Source organism: Melitaea cinxia, chromosome 12 (genome assembly GCF_905220565.1).
Source record: "Melitaea cinxia chromosome 12, ilMelCinx1.1, whole genome shotgun sequence".
NCBI classification, from domain to species: domain Eukaryota; kingdom Metazoa; phylum Arthropoda; class Insecta; order Lepidoptera; family Nymphalidae; genus Melitaea; species Melitaea cinxia.
The window spans coordinates 14,818,765-14,840,645 of NC_059405.1; the positions used below are offsets into that span (position 1 = coordinate 14,818,765).

At 33.9% G+C, this 21,881-nt stretch overlaps 1 protein-coding gene across 1 annotated transcript in view; it reads right to left on the reverse strand.

The window, feature by feature from the left end:
* LOC123658709 (max dimerization protein 1-like) overlaps positions 1-21,881 on the reverse strand; it is a 331,673-nt gene that overhangs the window by 20,506 nt on the left and 289,286 nt on the right. The window contains exon 5 of the mRNA XM_045594058.1: positions 2,283-2,517. Coding sequence (XP_045450014.1) covers positions 2,283-2,517 — 235 coding nt within the window. The remainder of the gene's footprint in view (positions 1-2,282; positions 2,518-21,881) is intronic.

The window sequence follows — 21,881 nt, forward strand, 5'->3', positions numbered from 1 at the left end:
TTGAATCGCCATTTAATAATTTAAAATTATATTTGTTGAATGTTCTTAAATTCTGCAGAGAAATATCGGCAGGAAAATCCGCAGTGACTCTTTTAACGTAATTTATTGACAAAATATCTAAGTTTTATCACATACTTACTTCGTCTGATATTCGCGACTTCGTTTCTGTTACTTATTTAAATTATATGTACAATTAATGGCTTTCATTACTATAAATGTTTTTTTTTATGTGGAAAAAGAGGATTATGACATAAAAAATGTCAACAAAATCTACTTACAATTTATTTTATAAAAATAAGGTTAATATCTTAAGCGTCTTTTCATATGACTTTCAATAAAATACTATTAATGAATAATTTGAGTTAAATTGTTTAGAAACATCTCTTACTAAAATTTATTATTACCCTAAAATCATTTTTGCTAATATATTTAACAACGCAATATAGCCTATTTATAGATATATGAGGTATTTCAGTATTTGAAACTATTATCCAATTTGCTTAGAGAAGTGTCCGACGCAAGGGACTTGAACAATTGAAGCCTATCCATTATCCCGGGTGGGCTCCAACAATACGGACAATGGCCCGCCTCGTTGTTACCGGAATTACACGATTGCAATGGCTGTAGCGATTGTGTGTGTATTGTTTTGACGTCTTAGCCTGTCAGCGTTAAAATAATGCCTGATTAAATTGTTGGTGCCTTTGATCGTGGATTTCATTATAGGTTAAGTTTACTAAATTGACGCGGTTTCAAATCTGGTCTGACATAGTCATTACTTTTAAACAAATCTTAAAATAATCTGTTTAGAAAGAAATTATGAGATATTTATCCAAGTCGCAATGAAAGCAAGGAGGTTTAAGCTTCATCGATTTTTCTTTAGGGCGGAAGTTTTCTGTCCAGCCAGGAATATAGGTAAGTATAGTATAGTTAAATACATACTTATTTCTAGTTTTTTAGCAGAAGAGTACGGCTAACCTGATGGTAGGCGATCACCGTAGCTTATAGACGTCTACAACACCAGAAGCATCGCAAGCGTTCTTGACCCCATCCCCAGTTCCGCCCAGGAGCTTAGGTCACTCACCAATAGGAACACAACACTGCTTAAAAACAGTGTTATATAGCTGTGATTTTCTGTACTGATCGAGGTACTACCCCAGTCGTGCTGCTCCTTATTTTGAGCAGGAAATTTCCTACTGTGCCCTACCTCAGTTGTAAAAGGTTTAAGAGCAGGCAATATGTAGATAAGATTCAAGATCGTAATGTCAGCCAAAAAAGGAAATCATAGTCTGCAAGTACTCGTAAATTTTTTTGATTACCTAAATTGTTGCCATATGTCACAAATGCCATCTCACAACATAAAAAGATTATTATGAGTTGTGTAATCATTTTCTTGATTACTTAGGATAGCATTAGCAATAATATTCCGTGTATTAATAATTTAAATTTGTAGACATTTCAAAATACGTCAGAAGATTAAGGGAAGTGTTTTCATAATGAATAATTTGATTACGCTCAACGGAAACTGTTATCGGTGAATATCTTTGCTGGCGTAAATTAATGTTGAAATTGAATATTCGTATTGCGATACATAGATTAATGTAGGTACACAAGTAATTTATTTACTCGTGTATTCGTTCAATACTTTACGTTACGTTCGTAATAATAATACACTTAAAGAAATACGACGACGCGTTAGCGCAACGGTCACAGCAGCGGCAGCAGCAGGTATAAATATAAATATTAAACACAGACTCAGGCGGGAATCGAACCCACAATCCGCGGAGCAGAAAGCTAGTCGAGGTATATATAAGTATACATTTCAACTTCTCCAGTCAAGGTCTTAATGTAAGTAATATTGTGTTGGGGAGTCTCATTGATAACCTTTAGTTTAAAGCATCAAGACAACAAACAAATAGTTTTTCTTAGACTATAAAGGTGTTAAGCAAGATCATGTTTCGTCTAATGGTAAGCTGCTACAGATGTAGCTTATGGACGCCTGGAGCACAAGACCCTAACCCCTTATCCTCTTTTGGAACTGGTCAACGTACTCACGACAGGAACACAATACTATTTGAGAGCAACATTATTTGACTATGATTTTCTTAAGGTTAAGGTAATTCCCCGGTCAAGCTATATTTTATTTTAAGTTAATTTTCTTACTGCCCCCTAACCTCAATAGATATAAAAGCAGCTGTAATTATTGAAGCTTTGTTCTGCTAAAGTCTTTAAATATAAAATTACTCAATGTTTCTGCTCCAACTCCAATAGCTAAGAGTACTCACCACTCTCAGAGACGGATGAGGGCGACCGTTCGGCCGTAGACACGCCAGATGAGGACTCGAGCGACGAAAGGGAATCCGCCCTGGTGGCGTGGGCGTGCACCATCGCACTCTCAGACAGGGAACGCGTAACGTCCCGACTTGCCCTGAGCTGAGCCAGCCGCCGTCTCAAGTAGCGCTGTTCTCTTGCTAACTGTTCTTTATGACTCGAATGCCTCTTTTCCCGCTCTTCCAGGCTCTGGAACAAGAGACGTATGTCTATTTTTTACGAATTTGGACACAAAAGATCCGAACTAGATCATTGCTTGAAAAGAAGTTAAAAGGGAATGAATGAGAAGTTAGAGAGAGAGAAAACAGCTATAGCCTATTTAATTTATGAGTTACAGATTAATTTACCATTTTTTATCATAGTTTTTTTATGTCGCTAGGTCGGCAAACAAGCATACGGCTCACCTGATGGTAAGCGATTACCGTAGCTTATAGACACCTGCAACACCAGAAGCATCGCAAGCGCGTTGCCGACCCAGTCCCCAATCCCCCCAGGACACATTTGTAAAAAACCAATGCATATGTCGTACTACACGTTTGTAGTACGACATATGCATTGGTTTTTTACAAAAGTTTGAAGTGGTAACGTTACTTTATAATGAAACATGTAAATGTATATACATATGTTTATGTGTTTCCAAATATTTTTGTTTGAAATATGTAAAATAAATTATGTTTCTTTAATTTAGCATAAATTAATTATAATTACAACGTAGTTACAACAGATTCGGAATTTAGATTCTATTTAGAAAAATCAAAAAGAAACTCTACGGATGCTCTTTTGAAAACCGTCAATTAACCCTCAATTATTATAATTTAAAAATGTTATAACTTTTGCAATACCTGAAATTCTATCTAAATTTAAACACATTCCATATTCAGACATTGATTATTGTCAATTACGTTAATAAGTAAGCCTTCCGAGTCCCGAACATTTTTCGTTAATTTTCCTTTAATTTTCTAAACAATAACCTCGTTTTGAAGTTAAAAAGACTACAGAAAATTCAGAGCGGGACTTAGCTGTGCAATAAGTGAGTTGAACTAAGCTTTAATGAAATTTTCGATTTTCGCATTCGATTAAAACGTAAAGACAGGTAACCTTAATGAATGTAGTAATTTCAACTGAATTTAAATTCAGTCTATAATGAAACGTTGCTTTCATACACATAATATATATATATATATATATATATATATATATATATATATATATATATATATATATATATATATATATATATTAAACTTTCAGTTATCGATTTGTTTTACTTTATAAATTATAAAGTGAATCACAAACGTTAAGTGTTTTCGTTCAAACCTGAAATGTAAGTGTTACATAAAATATGACAAACATTTGTATTGGCCATACAGGTGTTTGCCGTGCTCTGGGTGTTTGTGTAGTCCTTGTGGGTCTCCCCACCGTGCCTCGGAGAGCATGTTAAGCCGTCGGTCACGGTTGTTATCATGTACACCTGATAGCGATCGTTACTCATGGTAGGGAATATATCCGCCAACCCGCATTGAAGCAGCGTGGTGGATTAAGCTCTGATCCTTCTCCTACATGGGGAAAGAGGCCTATGCCCAGTAGTGGGATATACAGGCTGAAGCGTATCACACTTTTTCTAACGCTCTCGTCTCATCACGCATTCACCAGCTTACTCCCCAAGTCAAGTGAGCGTAAAGAAGTTTTACGGACACAAAATACTCTTCCATTACTAAAACATTAGTTCCATACAAAAAAAAAAGGACAAACAAAGAATCAATTTTCCATACATTCGTATATATAGGCTATACCACTTAATATTAGGCCTTTACGAGGTAGCTGGCGATATGTCAAGATAAATCAAACGGGCCAAGAGTCAAAGATTGCTTTTTGTGATAAATCATACCGAGCTTTAAGCTTTGTTTAATATTTGCTCGTCTGGGGAACATCCGCCGAGCTGTATCCTATCAAAGATCTATATTGTCGCTTCAGATGTGTACTTACAGCTGGTTATGGTATACTAAAAATTTGGTTTTTGTGTTAGTGGCAATCCTAGCTAAAAAAATTAGTACGTTAATATTTGTGGCTAATATTACGTTTATAATAGCTACACCGTGAGTACATAGTATGTTACATTATATGTTATACATTCAAATATATATATATTGTTTTTTAATTATAAGAGTTACCCCTAGCGTTAGAGATCCGTACAATAGGCCTATGTCTAGAAGTGTTATTAATTTAAATAATATAAATAATTTTCCTGGTTACATAATATGATAATACATAAAAACGGGATTTGAAAAAAATACTTTAAATATACTAGTATTCTTAGTTTATTTTTGAATCGAGAACAAGTTTTATACATGGACAACGCGTACCGAGTTTTTTTATTTAATATTCCGCGATAAAAATTCGACTGCAGAAGTTGTATTTATATGCAAAAAAGCAAAAAAAAAAAGAAGCGTCGATGGCGTCCATCACACGGGGAGATTAAATACAATTTTTTCCGCGCGGCCGACGGTCGATGACTTTCAGATAAGGGCGTGAAATACAATTATTAACACACACACACACACACATATACATGTATTCATAAAAATGTGTAAGCACCGCGTGACGTAATTGTTCACAATTTCAAAAAAAGAAATCTAATTTTGTTTTGTTCATCTATTTATACATATAAATGTTTGTCTGTATGTCCTTTATAGAATCGTAAAGTATGCATTTGATCATGTGATGATCTTCAGCAAAGTGTTGTGCATGAGCCCACAAAGGCTTCTGAGTTGGTACCACCAAAAAAAAAAAAACAAATTAAAAAAAGCGTAGTAACGCACGCAGGCTACAGCTAGCTGGCAATAAATTTTTTGCTACGCGAGTACATTAATCAAATCAGCAGTATTCTATCTTGAGTTACGGACGATTTTTGTCGAAAGAATATTCGGAACTTTCGAAAAAGTGAACAAGAATAAGATTTTCTAGACACTCGATAGCCTCATCAACTTTATTTATTATAAATTTATTTATTTAATTAGTTAAACAACATGACGTAGAAATAACTTAATTGTAAAATATTAAACAATTTAATTATTTTATTTTATTTACAGTTTTGTCACTTTGTTACCTTTTCTTTTTAAAACCTCGTTTTAAAATCGCGTAATCATGACAGTATTTACTGCAAAAAAATACATTAATCATAATGTATTATTATATTATTACATTGTATACGAGTAGACTGTTTGACGCAAAACTATATTAATTCGACACAATTCAATGCTATCGAAAAACTAGGAATAGAGTAAGATAGTGTTAGCTATTACATACACTGACATGTGATCTCATACAAAAACACATTTCAATATACTTATAGCAAGTACGCATGTATCTATATATGTTTATGTGTACGAGACATTAATTCACAATGAAAACACATAGTCAACATGTTTTTCTCAATAAAAATGATAAAGGCAGGTGGGGTACGGAAGTTTCCTCAATCTCGAGCTGCTGATATATAGTTAATGCGTTCGATGCTTTGATAGAATATGTTATATATTGGCCAATTTCGTTGTGTCACCCCTATTTGTAGCAGTAATGGAAAAAATTAAGATTTAATATGTCTTCATTGTTCACCCATCTTTTCTTCGATGGTAAAAAAGCTCAAAGTAGTGGGAAGACGATAGAGTGGATGTCCAATTGTGGGCTGAATTTTCCAAATAAAAAAATAATTCAAGTTAGCTACTACTATACTCTTAGGGCCTGTTTCACCGATGGTGGATAACGCTATTTGATAGATAACGGTATCTAATAGATACTTCTAATAGAACTTTCTGATACCATCGAGTTCCACAAGATTAATAGATTTGTTCTAGTTAATTAATTGAGATGAAAATGGTACCAATGGCATATTGTACCTTCTGCTGTTCTCAAGTCTATTCCTAACTTATGTGCAGGGTAAAATTTATACACAACTAGTAAAACGGGCCATTAGTGTATCTGGTAGATAAAATGAGTAGCACGGTAAATATCGCTAATCTATTAAATAACCAAAATAAATTAAAGTAGGGAAATAAATGTGTTAATATTTTATAAATCTTTTTATCAACTTTATTTTTTTCAACTACGGATAAACATTTCATTTGCGTTCATTGTCAAAAGTAGTTATTTTAAAACAGAATTTTAAGATTAGTAAGTAAAACAGCAACACCGAAAATTCAAAGTAAAATTGATAATTTAAGAAAGTCTAAACACCCCTATCAGGTTTGATGACTACGCAATAAACAAAATCATCTTCAATTTAAAGGTCAACGAATCGACGAAACGGGAATGACGAATCGATAACGCATCAATGCAAAAAGTATATCGTGTGCAATCGCCCTTGGGGGTGAAGGAAGGGTGGGACGAGTGGGGTAGGTCGGTCACATCACGATATCGCCGGGGGTCGCAGATGAAATATCCTCCCATAAATCTGCCACGGCTCACCGCCATAGCCTATCCTCTGTCTCCATTTTGTCCTACTACGAAAATTATTTCGACGCAGCCATGAAAAAATAATGTGCCGCATATATCATCTAATGGTCACGGATATTCACGAATATATCATAATGATATCGTATAGAAATCACTGGATGTAAGATAAGTAATGTGTGAAAATGGATGGCATTTCTTCTAGTACGAATGTCCGCTTTTCATAAAAGCTATACTTGTAACAAAAATGAAATTAAAATTTACATTATTTAAGTACGTTTGCTGTGTGCTACAAGGCAGTCATGAATTTAGCCATCACCTCTCTTCCCGTGGGTGTCGTAAGAGGCGACTAAGGGATAACACAGTTCCACTACCACCTTGGAATTATTTATCGAAACCGACCGATGGGAGATAACCAGCCCACAGCTGGCTTTTTAAATAAACAGACGGAAGACGGGCAGCAGCGTCTTCGTTGCGATAATGCCAGCTCTGTGTTCACCAGGCGGGCAAAATCCTTATGAGTTCGCGGCAGAAATTTCGGCTGTCAGTTCCTGGCAGCCCCACTATTAAATTCATAACAGCTTCAACTGTTAATTTCATAGTCATCATCTTGTTAAATGAAGCATCGCATTAAAACGAGTCAATTTTGTCAGCTTTTAAAGTCGAGGTTTTGCCCAATAGGGTTACTAGGGGTACTGTTTTAGGCCACAGTATCAGTTAAACAAAAAAAAAACCCCAAGTTCTAAAACAACGAAGTAAAGATACTCGACTGGCGAAACGATAATAAAACTTACAATAAAAATGTAAATTAATGATGAATTTTAAATAACGTATTTCGAGATCTCGTGACTTAAGTGGTTATAAACTTTTTAAATCTGCATCGGCAATTGTCTGTTGTAGTTGTAACTTTTGTTATAATCAACCGAAGACATGTCGAAAAGAATTCATGAATCATGTCCGTCAGGCGGTCATAAATTGAAGTCTGGGCACCGTTTAGTTTTAGAATACTAATATCACCTTCGAGATTATACTCGTTTTTGGGAATTTGGGAAAACATACAACTAACTTTTTGTAAATATATAGTTCTTAAGTTGCGAATTGTAAATATGTATAATATTGTAAAGTTTCGAAAAAGTATAATCGAAATTCGAAATAATATACTTCGAAATAATATATATAGGCCTATTTTGAAAATAAAGAAGTTAAAATACTTGTAGCATTGAATTAGTCTGTCACGTCCCACTACGCAGCAAATCTCTTTCTTCATTTAGGACGTTATAAAAAGTTTTGGAAAGACATGCGTGTAACGTACATTCTTCAATCTGCAGTGGAGAACAGTGTGATAGATCTCAAGCCTTTCACCTTCAACGTAGAAGAGAGAGAGAGGAGTAAAGATAGAAGAAATATTAACAGGATGTGACAGTTTCAACTCTCTAGGGGTCTATCGTTATGGCATTTAGTTACCATATCGATTGATTGGTTTTCAGTTAAATGCCAGTGATAGTTGTTGCTGTCAATGTCACGTAGCAAATTATCATATCACGCTAATCTTCAGTGCTGTCAATGTCCACATTTTCCAATTGACGTACGCTTACCTTGTCATTTGCATATGAAACCATCTGTCACCGAGACTCGAAGTTAAGTTTGGGATACACATCTGCACGTATTACATAGTATGCAATGGATTTTCGTGTGAATATAATTAATATATGAGCATTTTTTACTAGGCTTCGAGGTAATTTTTTATTTATATTGATATAAATTAATGGCTTTTACTAATGATAAGATATTACAGATAATTACATCAATATCACGAAGAATAGAGAAGCCACAATGGAGATTAATCGGTGCGGTCGAGATTACGATCTCAATATAATTTTGGAGACCATAGAAATAGTAGGTATTTATAGTTAAAACTTTACCTAGAACAACATACTATTTTAATATATTAATTTAGATGGTGAAATAACAAAATGCAGCGTAAAAAACGTATAAATTACTCAAAAACAAACGAACGCTGCCGCTTTTCCGAAACATTCGGCAGTGGCGCGGCTTGCGGACGTCGTTACGTTTTTATGGGCGATAACTTTCGTTCAGCCCTCAGGGTTGAGAGTGTGATGGAAGTGAGAGCCTGGACGTGTGCGCTCTGTGATTTACATTCGAAAACGATTTAGCGCAGTGGTTTGCGATTTTGTTCGCGTGATGAGAATTTTGAAAATAGTTTTGTCGCCTTGGTTAGTAATTTTTTATTTATTTATAGTATTCCAAAAAGAACAAAAATTATTCAGGAAAACTTTATTTCATCCATCACAAAATAATATAATAGTGTTCCCTAAAAAGTGCGTGTAAGTATTATTTATTTATAGATTTAATTTTTATTTCAAGTCATTTAATTTTTTTACTGAATTTGCTTAAATTTATTAAAAGTAGAGTTTACGAAAATGTCACGTTGAAATCAAGCGATATGTGATCATGTGACATATTAATGATAGTTAACTGTCAATAACTTGTCACTGATTTCATTATACTAGACTACGATTTGTAAAATTTACAAAAATGTTTACGCTATACCACTTCCGATTTCAAACATAGATCTATTTTAGAAACTTAATCCCGAGCTATACGTAAACGTGAAAACAAAAATAATTTACGTTGACATCACGTGATGGCATCTGGTGTTGTGCACGGTTAACTTAAAAGCCTGTATTAATTACTATTTATATTATTACTTTTGTTTTTAAATTGTTTTATCAACTAGTAATTTTAATACATTTATAATTTGTTTAATATAGGAAATTATACTTCATTGTACAATAATTTGCAAATGGCAGTTATCAGTTCCAATTTTGTTTTACATCTACGATTAAATCTGCGATCTGTCAGTTAAGAACCATTTCATGAAGTAATTAAAAAAACGATAATAATCAAAATTAATTTTGCAGTGATGCATCAGCAAGAAATTCTGCAATTACTCTTTGAAAAAGAAAACTTAAAAAAAATCAGACTAGTGTCAGTACGGTATGGTGTATAGTGTAACCTTACGTAGACCTAATCATAATGATATTTTTTATCAAAGCAAACGGACTACGGCTACGGCGTAGCATTCTCTACGAGTATACATAATCTAATATATAAAATTCTCGTGTCGCGGTGTTTAAACTCCTCCGAAACGGCTTGACCGATTCTCATGAAATTTTGTGTGCATATTGGGTAGGTCTGAGAATCGAATAACATCTATTTTTCATCCCCCTAAATGTCAAGGGTAGTCCACCCCTAATTTTTTTTAAAGATAAATTATTTATTTTTTATTTTATTATGATTTGGCGTTGAAAAATACATAGAACCCTAAATTTTCATCCTTCTACCACCAACCCCTATTTTTAAATAGAGTTTAGCGGCAAGACAACGTTTGCCGAGTCAGTAGTAATATATAAAACTTATCCTATCCCGACTTCCGTCAACCGCGATTCACTTCATCCCTTCGCAACTTTCGTTCCTAGTTTCCGAGTAATAAAAAAGTTACTAACGAATCTTCATCGATGTTTCAAACTTAAACAAATTCGTTTTATAGCTGTTTTAAATTCTATTATCTGTTATTTCAAAGTACGAGACACTCCACGGATGAAAAGGAAAGGAATTGTTATGAAAATAAAATAATCTGTTTAATTTTTTGTTTTCACTATTTTAATGATAATGGTGATACAATGTTTCATGCAGTTATGTTTGACTTTTAATTGTGTTATCTATGTGTATAGCGCTATGTTTAATAAATAAAATGGTTTCCGAAATCTTATACTATTAAACGAGCAATTCTTGTATATATATAAATATATAGATATGTATATATATATATATATATATATATATATATATACGTATATATATATATATATATATATATATATATATATATATATATATATATAATCTGAATCTCGGAAACGGCTCCAACGATTTTCGTGAAATTTAGTATGCAGGGAATTTCGGGGGAGATAAATAAATCTAGCTAGGATTTATTTTTAGGAAATGTCGTTTTATCCCAGTTTTTAGACAATGAAAAAATGGCTAGAATATTGTTAAAATACGAAGGTAAATTTCGCAATTCTCAATATAGTTGTCATAGCTCAGGTGGGAAATCGACAGGTCGCGATCAAAAAGACCATGCTTCAAATCCTCGGTCGATTATTATTACTTTTTTTTCCTAATTGCACTCGTTATTTTTTATTTAATAATGTATGTAAAATTGAAAAATATTATTCATATTTTATCCTTAATATTTTTTAATATTTTTTTATTATTGATTTTTTTTATATTTATTTATATTTTTTATCATTGTCGGTAAAAAAAATATTATTCATATTTTATAAATAATGATTTCCAAGAAACACGATTTACTAAAAATACCGAGCTAAGCTCGGTGACCCAGGTACTGTATATTTAAAAAGCACGTTAAGAAGGTAACTAAATTATTGTTTTTTTTACGTTTTTAAAACGTGGTAATTATACGTCTCAATTCATTTTATGTTAAGCATAAATAGTTTGGATTTAGATTTAAAGTATGTGCTCGAATAATTTATTATTTTATTGTTGTAAAATGAAAAATTGACAGAAAAAATACTTAAAATAAACAACAATTGTGTATAAAGCATTTTATATTTTTTACACATATTATACAAATATATCTTACAATAATACTAGCTGACCCGGCAAACGTTGTCTTGCCGCTAAACGCTATTTAAAAATAGTGGTAGAAGGGTGAAAATTTAGGGTTCTATGTATTTTTCAACCCTTGACCCCCTTAAACCCCCCCCCCCTTATAACTTAGGAGTATGAAAAATAGATATTGGTTGATTCTCAAACCACACAAAATTTCATAAAAAGCGGTCCAGCCGTTTCGGAGGAGTATTGTAATTAACATTCTGACACAAGAATTTCATATATAAGATAAACAGAAAAAAAAAAATGAGAAAAACTATTTCAAGCCAATTTTAGACAAACAACAGAATACAAAGCCAGTCTAAAAACCCTTTTCGTATCCAACTAAACTAGAAACGAACTCAGGATTTAAACTCGACAGAATTCTGCTATTTATTCAGCTAACGAAAATCATTTACGACATCCCATCTCTTCAAAACATTCTCAGGCTATTTGCATGCACGATTCGATCGACACAATGCAGCTGGAAAACGGAACGGATTGCCAATAGGAATCAACGTTACCTCGGCGACGATGGTAGGAATCGAGGTGACACCTTGCGATTTCGCAGTAATACGAGGCACTATTGGTTTTTGAATATTGCTTTTATTACAAGACGTATTTATAAGCATGCGTTTACATTTTTGTTGATGGTTATGTGTTTGGTGTTCATCTTATTATTTGGAAGTTCGAATACGATTTTTTGTTTTGTTTATTAACGTACTTATAATGAAATATTTTAGGAAGTGAAATATTTTAGGTTCGACGACGAGTTGGCGCAGCGGTCACAGCACTGGCTGTTGCGCTGGCCGTTGCGGGTTCGATTCCCGCTCACGATAGACATTTGTATTGGCCATATAGATGAGTTTATGTGTTGTGTGTTGTGTGTGTGTTCCGGACCCCCGACACAGGAGAAAATCCTACTGGGGGCCGTTGAGTGTAAAGCGTTTTTTTTTTTTTTCGATTTAGGTTAAATAAACTTTACAACACTAAGCAAAGCTTTAACAGCGAAATAGTAATCATTAACCAAAGTGAAATTAACATTAACAAATAATTAAAAAGAAAGTTGTGATAAGAACGTAAATTACATTTTTCATCATCAAAATAAAGTCTAACAATATTTCAAGTAAAACTCTCACAAAATAAAATTATCGAATAAACATCGATATTTATAGATTAATGTTTATAGTTCTCTAAGTGTTAGCGGTTATTCCGGTAACGACACTAAAACGATTCACGCCTAACATTCGGGGCCCCAAATTTACTACCTACTTCGCGAAACGTCATAAATTCCCACGAAATCGTTATCGAAAGCATCGTAAACATTCGACGGGCCTGTTCGAGTTAGCATCGATTAAAATTGATACTTTACGATTCGGAATCATCGCTCACTAGAATTATTCCATCACGTTTGGAGAGCTTCGAGAGATTCTCGATTCCCTAATTCGACTTTAACGTTTTCCGGTTTGCCGATTTTTTATTGCCGTAAATGCGGTTACGGTACGAATCGCCGATCGGAGGTGTTATCGATTTTTCAATAACGATAAATAATAAACGCATTACTTAACACCGTACTTTAGATGTGTTATGTATGGATCGGGAACTCATTGAATGGAATTCATTGTAAACCGATATAGAAAGGACTAAGAAATTTAAACCCTTTACCGAAAACGGGAAATTGTAAAAAAAATCTTTTAATGGACTCTCTTAAGTAATATTTATAATAGAAGGAAACAAAAAATAATTTTGGCTTTGAATTTTTTTTCGCGACAACTTATTTTCTTAGTACTTGAGGTATACTAGAGAAAGAATTAATTGAATTATAAAAAATTCAATTTATTCTAGAAAATTCATCCTTGATATTGGTTAAAAAGTAGTTGATCTATGATGGTAATCAAACATAAATATTTGTTAAGGACGGACCGGTCCTAAGCAATCCACGATCCCTAGGGCTACGGTCCTAGACAAAGTTTTGTAACGATTGACGAATTTGTTCCTAGACAATATAAATGTGAACAAAAATTACTTTCAATACAAAGAGTAGATTGGATATTAGAAATCAAATTTATGGCTGATGTTCCGTTATTACATTGAATAAAAAAAATATCATATATCGCTAGAACGTAAAAAGGACAGCTTATTTTATTGATGAGTTGTTTAAAGAAGTCCAGATCAAAGGAGGATGGAATTTTTATTGACTAGAATTTTTTTTTTGTAAATATCAAATACTCGAGAAAAACTTCTAGTACGTTCTAATGCCATTTCTGAAAAACAAAATAATGAGTATATTAAAACGGTTTCAAAATCTAAAACAATATTTCTCACAGTTAAAAAATAGGGGTCATAATATCACAGCATAATGCACAAGAAGTCTCAAGTCTCGAGTCTCGAGCTAGAGCGAGCTGTTCAAAGGCCACTAAACTACAATGTAAGATATAAACGCCCCGGTTCTGTGCGGAAAAAGAAGTTAAAGTGGACAGAAAATATTACGACATCAAAAGCTCCAATTATCGCTAAGGACCTACACTCAAACGGTTATTTATAACGACAGACGCGTAAGTCTAGCAGCCCAGAATAGGCCTTCGGGGTTGCCTTTTAATAATTCATACAAGGCACCAAGAATAGAATCACCATATACAACTGGATTGGACCACAATTGGCCTATCCTCAATACTGTACTTTATCACCTACATCTTAAGACGTATTTTTCTCTAAAATAGTATTGGAGCAAATTTATGTATTGATATATTCTCTGTATGATAGTGGAAGTTGTCACTTATCGGTAATAGGATTATCGTCGGCGATGGAGAACGAAGTGCATTCGAGAACATAATTCCACGACGATATTTATATGTACGTGACTTCGTGTAGGGATTGCGGTGTCAAAATAAATAATTCGTAATACTTTTCGAGATTAGCGCAATATTTTCCGTTAGAAGAGCCAGATGCGATTACACTGATAAGGGCTTGTGTATACGTTTGTAAATGGGGCGGGGGGTCTTTGCTTAGCGTGCCGAGATATGACAAGGGTAAGATTTTTTTATATATCTTCAAAATAAGAGATAAATCTATTTATTGACCTTTATATCATTTTTAATCACGAAAACAGTTATAGTGGAAGAGCGTCGCTTTTGTGACGGGATATATGTTAGAAGAACATCTGCGTCTTTTTTTTTTTTTTTATGTTACTAGGTCGGCAAACAAGCGTACGGCTCACCTGATGGTAAGCGATTACCGTAGCTTATAGACACCTGCAACACCAGAAGCATCGCAAGCGCGTTGCCGACCCAATCCCCAATCCCCCCTAGGAGCTCTGGTCACCTTACTCACCAACAGGAACACAATACTGCTTGAAAACACTATTATTTTGCTGTGATCTTCTGTAAGGTCGAGGTACTACCCCAGCCGGGCTGCTCCATATTTTCAGCAGGAAATTGCTGCTGTGCCCTACCTCAGTTAAATCTGTGAATTATCGTGACAATGTGAGTGTCGTCTTTTATAGACGTACCCTAACACTTATTCAGATTATGTACTAGGAAATGTGTAACGATATACTCCATTAAGTTTAATCTTGTTGTAATCTTGTATCATGTAGTTATTATACGTATTAGGACCACTGTATAGGGGTGTTGGGGAGGTCTCGAGCTTAATGTTCCCGCAATGCCTAGTAAGAGGTGATACCAGTGACGCTGATAATAAAACCCCAATGATAAATACTCCAAAGAGACGCATTGGTTTATCTGTAATGCCTCCTTGGGTATTTACTGTGATGAAAATTAAAAACAGGCTTGAATATGGTCAGTATTCCCTGTGAAAGGATTCTTCAAAGGTGTGAAGATAAGCTGTAAATAAAAGTGTAAGAGATACATATTATATTAATAAATATGTACTTCTAGATTAACCTTTTTTATTTGTATTATTTTGTTTTCATTTTTGTTGTGTACAACTGAGGTTAGGGCACAGCAGGCAATTTCCTGCTCAAAATCTGGAGCAGCCCGACTGGGGAAGTACCTCGACTTTACAGAAGGTCAAAGCTAAATAATACTGTTTTCAAGCAGTGTTGTGTTCCTATTGGTGAGTAAGGTGACCAGAGCTCTTGGGGGGAATGGAGATTCTGGTGTTCGCTTACCATCAGGTGAGCCGTACTCTTGTTTGCCGATCTAGTTAAATTAAAAAAAAAAAAAAAAACAATTAGGAGTACAAATAAATCATATGAAATAATCTTTAATTTCCGTTATTCATTATAAAGAAAAATATCAATCATTAACGAAGATTGAAGACATCAAGATACAGAAAAAGTCCGGATTTAATAAATACGTGAAAATGAAATTCGATGATTACTCATATTTAAGGATACGATTGTGATGCCGTCTCTCTCACACTCAAAGGGAATGAAAGAGAGGTCGCGATGCCATCGATTGACTTTGAATAGGTACTGATTACAGTAATTTTTCCACGTGGAGCGTTTTTGTACGCAAACGCACAAACGTAAATTTAGCCTCGACTTATCCTTATTTCGACATTCATTATTCACGTTGAGAATATTTTCTTGCTTTTACATTTCGTTATAAATTATTATTAATTTTGTATACAACTAAGTAAGTTTTGTAAGCAAACAAGCGTAAGGCTTAAATAATGGTAAGAAGGTCGAGGTACTTCCTCAGTCGGGTTGCTCCCGATTTTGAGCATAATATTCCCTGCTGTGCCCTATCTCAGTTAAAAATTATGATCTAAAAGTATTATATTATATGATAATAGGACTTTTTGTGGATAATATTATGTAACTTAACATGTATCATGTTAAGTTACAAAGTTAGAAGTTGAAATTATTTGTGGAAAAGAGATATCCCCAGTTTGGTACCATGATAAGAAAACCAGGATCTGATGATGGGATCCCAGAGAAATCGAGGGAAACTCTTGAAAATCCGTATAACTTTTTACTAGGTGTACCGATTTTGATGATTTTTAATTTAATCGAAAGCCGATATTTATCATGTGGTCACATTTAAATTTCATCGAGATCTGATTACAACTTTTGGAGTAATCTTTGATAATGCGTACTTACTTGACTATTTTTTCGTCTACCTACGTAGTAATACAATACTTGTCGATATAATTGATATCGGTTTTTCTTCGTTTGCCTGCAAACATAATTATTCAAATACTTGACTTAAATCCCAAATTGAGTAACCTTTTCTCTGTTATCTACAGGAACAAATGCAATAACGCAAATAATTTGTTTCAACAAAGTAATCTAAATCAGTTTGAACAGTTTGACTCAAAAACAGGTAGCTGTTTGCCGGTTGCTGCTAATTCTTTACCGGTTTTTCTCAGCAGAATCACCATTCACAATCGTTGATAGATTTTAATTATGTAACGAAGCTTAAATAAGAAAATGTTGATTTTGAAAACAAATAACAAAAAGAACGTTCAATCTGTAAAAAAATCTTTTTTCATTCGATAGGCTATTTATTGAGAAAGGTTAGAGTCCATAAAAGATGAATCGTCCACGACTCACTGGAGCGAGGCAGTAAACGTAAAAATCGGTCAAGTGAGAGTCGGACCGGTTCATAATGAGTTCCATATTGTTTTGTAAAATTTAACATTAGGGATTTTGACACTAACTATGATAATCACGGGCTGGTTTCCGCAACTCAACGACATTGTGCCTATTTTGCGTTTGACACTAACTATTATAGACTTAAAACATCGAAAAAACATGTACACTGTATGAGAAACCAAAAAAAAGGGGGAGCTGGTTAGAGGTAAATGAGTAGACTGTACAACAGATTTTAGTGCTTACTATCGTCGGGCTTGCGGAGAGTTGCAAGCCTAAATATTTCATATTTTTTGCTGTAATTGTCATATTCGTTCGAAAGTATCTTCCACTTCCAGTTTTAGAGATAGTTTGGTGCCATTCGGACAGCCAGACACTGGATGATCGATTTATTTATTCAGCGTGTAATATCTCACTGGTGGACATAGGTCTCATTATGTAGGACGATGGCCGAAGCTTAATCTACCTTGCTACTCCACTGCCGACGGATAAATTCCTAGACACTAGATGATGGATAGTAAAAATTTATACTAATACGAGTATTATCTTCTAATATATAAAAATCTCATGTCGCGGTGTTTGTAGTTAAACTCCTCCGAAACGGCTTGACCGATTCTCATGAAATTTTGTGTGCATATCGGGTAGGTCTAAGAATCGGCCAACATCTATTTTTCATACCCCTAAGTTATAAGGAGAGGGGGGGGGGTTGAGAAGGTTAATAAAATATATGGCAAAACAACGTTTGCGGGGTCAGCTAGTAAACCTATAAAACTTTGTTTATTTGTGTTTCAACGCGCTTATATCAGAAAGTACTGGTTCCAATTGAAAAATAATTTTTGTATTGGATAATCCATTTACCGAGGAAGGCTTTTATTCCTGAAATTAACTCGTGTGGAACCATGGATCACAGTTAGTTGGTAATAAATGCGGAATCCCACCAAGGACGTGTACATAAATAACCAGCATGAACTCCTGTTGGTGCCGTTTCTTAACATACATTAATTGTAGCTTTCACCTCTGCAGCCAGGCCCTCTTATTAATCACTAGCTTAATTAACCCCCAGATCCTCTCGAGTGTAGTTACCAGACCTCCGACGATAAATATCGTGCCGGTCTAATTTGAAGGAAAAAGGTAACGATTACATTTTTTTTAACGATGCGGACGGAGGATATTAATTGGGTGACTTTAGAGGTGTGTTCGGTTGCAGGGATGAATTTGTCGGGATAGTTTGTTATCGGGAAAATCGGGACGGAAAGGTCTGGATTGTAAGAGGTAAAATGTAACGAAAAGTTTGGTTACATCATTTGCCAATGATAATCATGCAGAGTCATTTTAATTGTAATGATACAATAAAGGGATAAAAGACCTGTATTCTAAGCGTCATAATTGTGATTGTTCGCAAACAAAAAAAACCGACTTCAATTATATCGACAAATACAATGTAAGTAGACGAAAAAAATTAACAAACGCAGTAATCGTCACTACGATTTTCGAGGGTTTCCCACGATTTCTCCGTGAGTCCATCATCAGATCCTGGTTTCCTTATCACGCTATGTGGTAGCGTGATAAGGAAACCAACTTGACATATCTCCTTTTCACCACAAAAATAATTATCAAAATCGATTCATAAACGACGAAGTTATCCCCGAACATAAATTAAAATATATATATATATATATATATATATATATATATATGCGGTCGAATTGAGAAACCTCCTTTTTTTGATGTCGGTTAAAAATACAATGGAAAGTTACGTTGAATTGTTTAGAAATCACTTGGTAGCAATAGTTATGAAAGATTTTTCTGATTCTATGTGAATTTTAATTAAGCAATTATTAAATTTCAATCAATATAAACCTCCAAGATGACGAAATGCACAGAATATGTGAATCAGAATTATCCAAACAGAGAATTTATAGTAAATAACACAGTTATTCGAAGCATTTTATTTGCAAATAATTATTAACGCTATAAATCTATAACGTATAAAATTATTCAAATATTTCATTACTCTCATATTATTGATGCGTTTAATAATTTACTATAATAATGACAATACGTTTGTATTATCCGATTGTCCAATTTATTTGTACTAGTGGCCGCCTAGTGCTCGAAATTCGACCATATTCTATAATATATTCTCAATTTGACCACAGACTTTAGCAACAAACAAAAGAGTATATATGCGCATGCGTGTCAAATACATGGTAGTGTGTGTAATTTTTTTTATTGATTAAAGTATATTTGCATAATTAAAAAAATATTAGCCTTCTGCACTCATCCTTTATATAAATTATAAGTGTGCGAAATTTCATACTCCTCTGTCCGCCGTGATTTTCGTAAAAAGGGATAAAAAGTTTGTGTTCCACGTATCTTAATATATATAAATCTCGTGTCACAATGTTTGTCCTCAATGGACTCCTAAACTACTTAACCGATTTTAGTCAAATTTGCACACCGTGTGCAGTTCGATCCAACTTAAAAGATAGGCTATATTTTATTTTTATATATTATGCTATTATTATATTTCAGAAAAAAATAAGGTGATACGAAGTTCGCCAGGTCAGCTAGTTAATATATAGATTTCTAGTTTGGGTAGAGTGAATAAAAAACAAATTTTTCAGTTCCAACTTACACATCAATATAGTTTATCATATTAACGCTGCGAATGCACCAAAGTGCATTTCGATAGCCGGGAACGTCGCGTTCAATTAGACGCGGATATTCCACGGACGTGACATATTGAATTTCAGTTGAAAACCGACCGGCCATCTGAACCGGCTGCCGGATGAGAGCTCATTTATGTAATGAACGTCGGTTGATGCGATTTATTCGTGTATCCTGTACTAGCCACGGTTTTTACTGTGTCAGTTTGTCTTGGGAATTTCGGAATAAGAAGTTGCTGATGGGACTTTCTGAAACTCCTTTTACCTACACATAGATTCCTAGTTGATAATTTCTTTATGTCTTTCACAACAACTGCGCGGCATGGTTTTAGTTTTGACCGTTGAATTTTTGGGAATTCTGGGATAAAAAGTGGCATAATATGTAATTTTTCTGGATCTCCTTTTTACCTACAAAATAATGTCATCGTAATGGTTTAAGCCACTACTTCATGTCTCGTGTCAGCACGGCACGGTTTTAATCGTGTAACTGTTGAAATTTTGAGAATTTCGGGATAAGTTTTTCTGAATAATATCTTTTATATATTAGGTTTCACAGCAGTCTCAAAAGCTATTTGTTTGTACCTTCCATACCAGCTGTTGTCGTGGTTTTATCTAAGCGAACAAATCTTTGTGATGATAAGCCACTGTATGATAATTTATTATAACTAATTTTACAATATTATCTTAATATATATAAATCTCGTGTCACAATGTTTGTCCTCAATGGACTCCTAAACTACTTAACCGATTTTAGTCAAATTCGCACACCGTGTGCAGTTTGATCCAACTTAAAAGATACGCTATATTTTATTTTGATAAATGTTATTATTATATTTCAGAAAAAAATAAGGTGATACGAAGTTCGCCAGGTCAGCTAGTATTATATATATTTACAATTGAAAGCAATTAAAACTAGCTTTCCTCTCGCCACGTTAACTTAATCGATCACAGTGATAACGTAGCATTCTATGGGCCGAAGAATTTTCAAAATCGATCAGAATACAGATATACATATGAACAATAAACATTGCATCATATTCGACGTAGGTAGGATTGTTTGTATACAAAATCGGTAATGCGTATTCGGTTAAAATAATTACAAATGCTAGCCCTTTAGCCGTAATGGCTAATAAATTACAACAGAAGGAAGATTTACAATTTCCGTGCCCGGTGCACTGCGACGGGGGGTGGTCGCGATCATTGAAAAATTTTATATGTATGAACAATAATATATTATGATGGTTGGTACTTTAATAGTGAACCTAATAAAATTTCTTTGGCAATTATTTTATATCAATACAAATAAATAAAATATCTCTGAAACACCTGGACCAATTTTGATGGGACTTTCACTAGCAGATAGCTGATGTAAAAAGGCGTAATTTAGGCTACTTTTATTTTAGAAACTTATTTTGTAACTCTGCAAACTGAACAATAATTTTTTTGTTAGATTCCACACAAACGAAGTCGCGGGAACAACTAGTTATACAATAAAAATAAAAATTATTGCATTACATACAAATAATTATTAAATAGCTTGAGTATATAAAAAACTATGAATTTATGAATAAGGAGAGAAATATGTAAATTTGTAATAACGAGTTGTGGAGTCGGAAAGATACAAACAAGTACATGCGGCTAAAGCACGTCAGAAGGCCGAGATTTATACATGTTAATGTACATGTCGTTTTATATCTAAATGAGGAAACTAAATAAACTGTATAGTCCTAAGGAAGGACATGTGAGGAAAAATTGTTCTATAAATCTCGAGAAGTCGAATAAGAGGTAAACAGGATGGCTGCTCGGGTAATAAAATAAGAAACGGCCTAGAGAGAGGATGTTACACTAACGATTCCGTACACAGGTCAAGTTTACTTTTGATTAATTTTGTATTACTCTTTACATACTACTAATATGATTAATTAATTTTTAACGCCAAAATTACTCGACCGATTGTAATGAAACTTGGGACGTTGATGGCTGGAGATCCACAGTTACATATAGGCTACTTTTACCCCGACATTCCTAAGGGATTGGAAATGGTGCGGTCGAAATCGAGGGACATCTAGTGTATTAATTTATATTAATATTTTACTCTATACTTACTCTTTAGCTTTGAAAACTAGGTTTAGTCTCTCATCCGAGCAGATAGACGTTAAAACTTCTCAATAATTTTATAATTATTA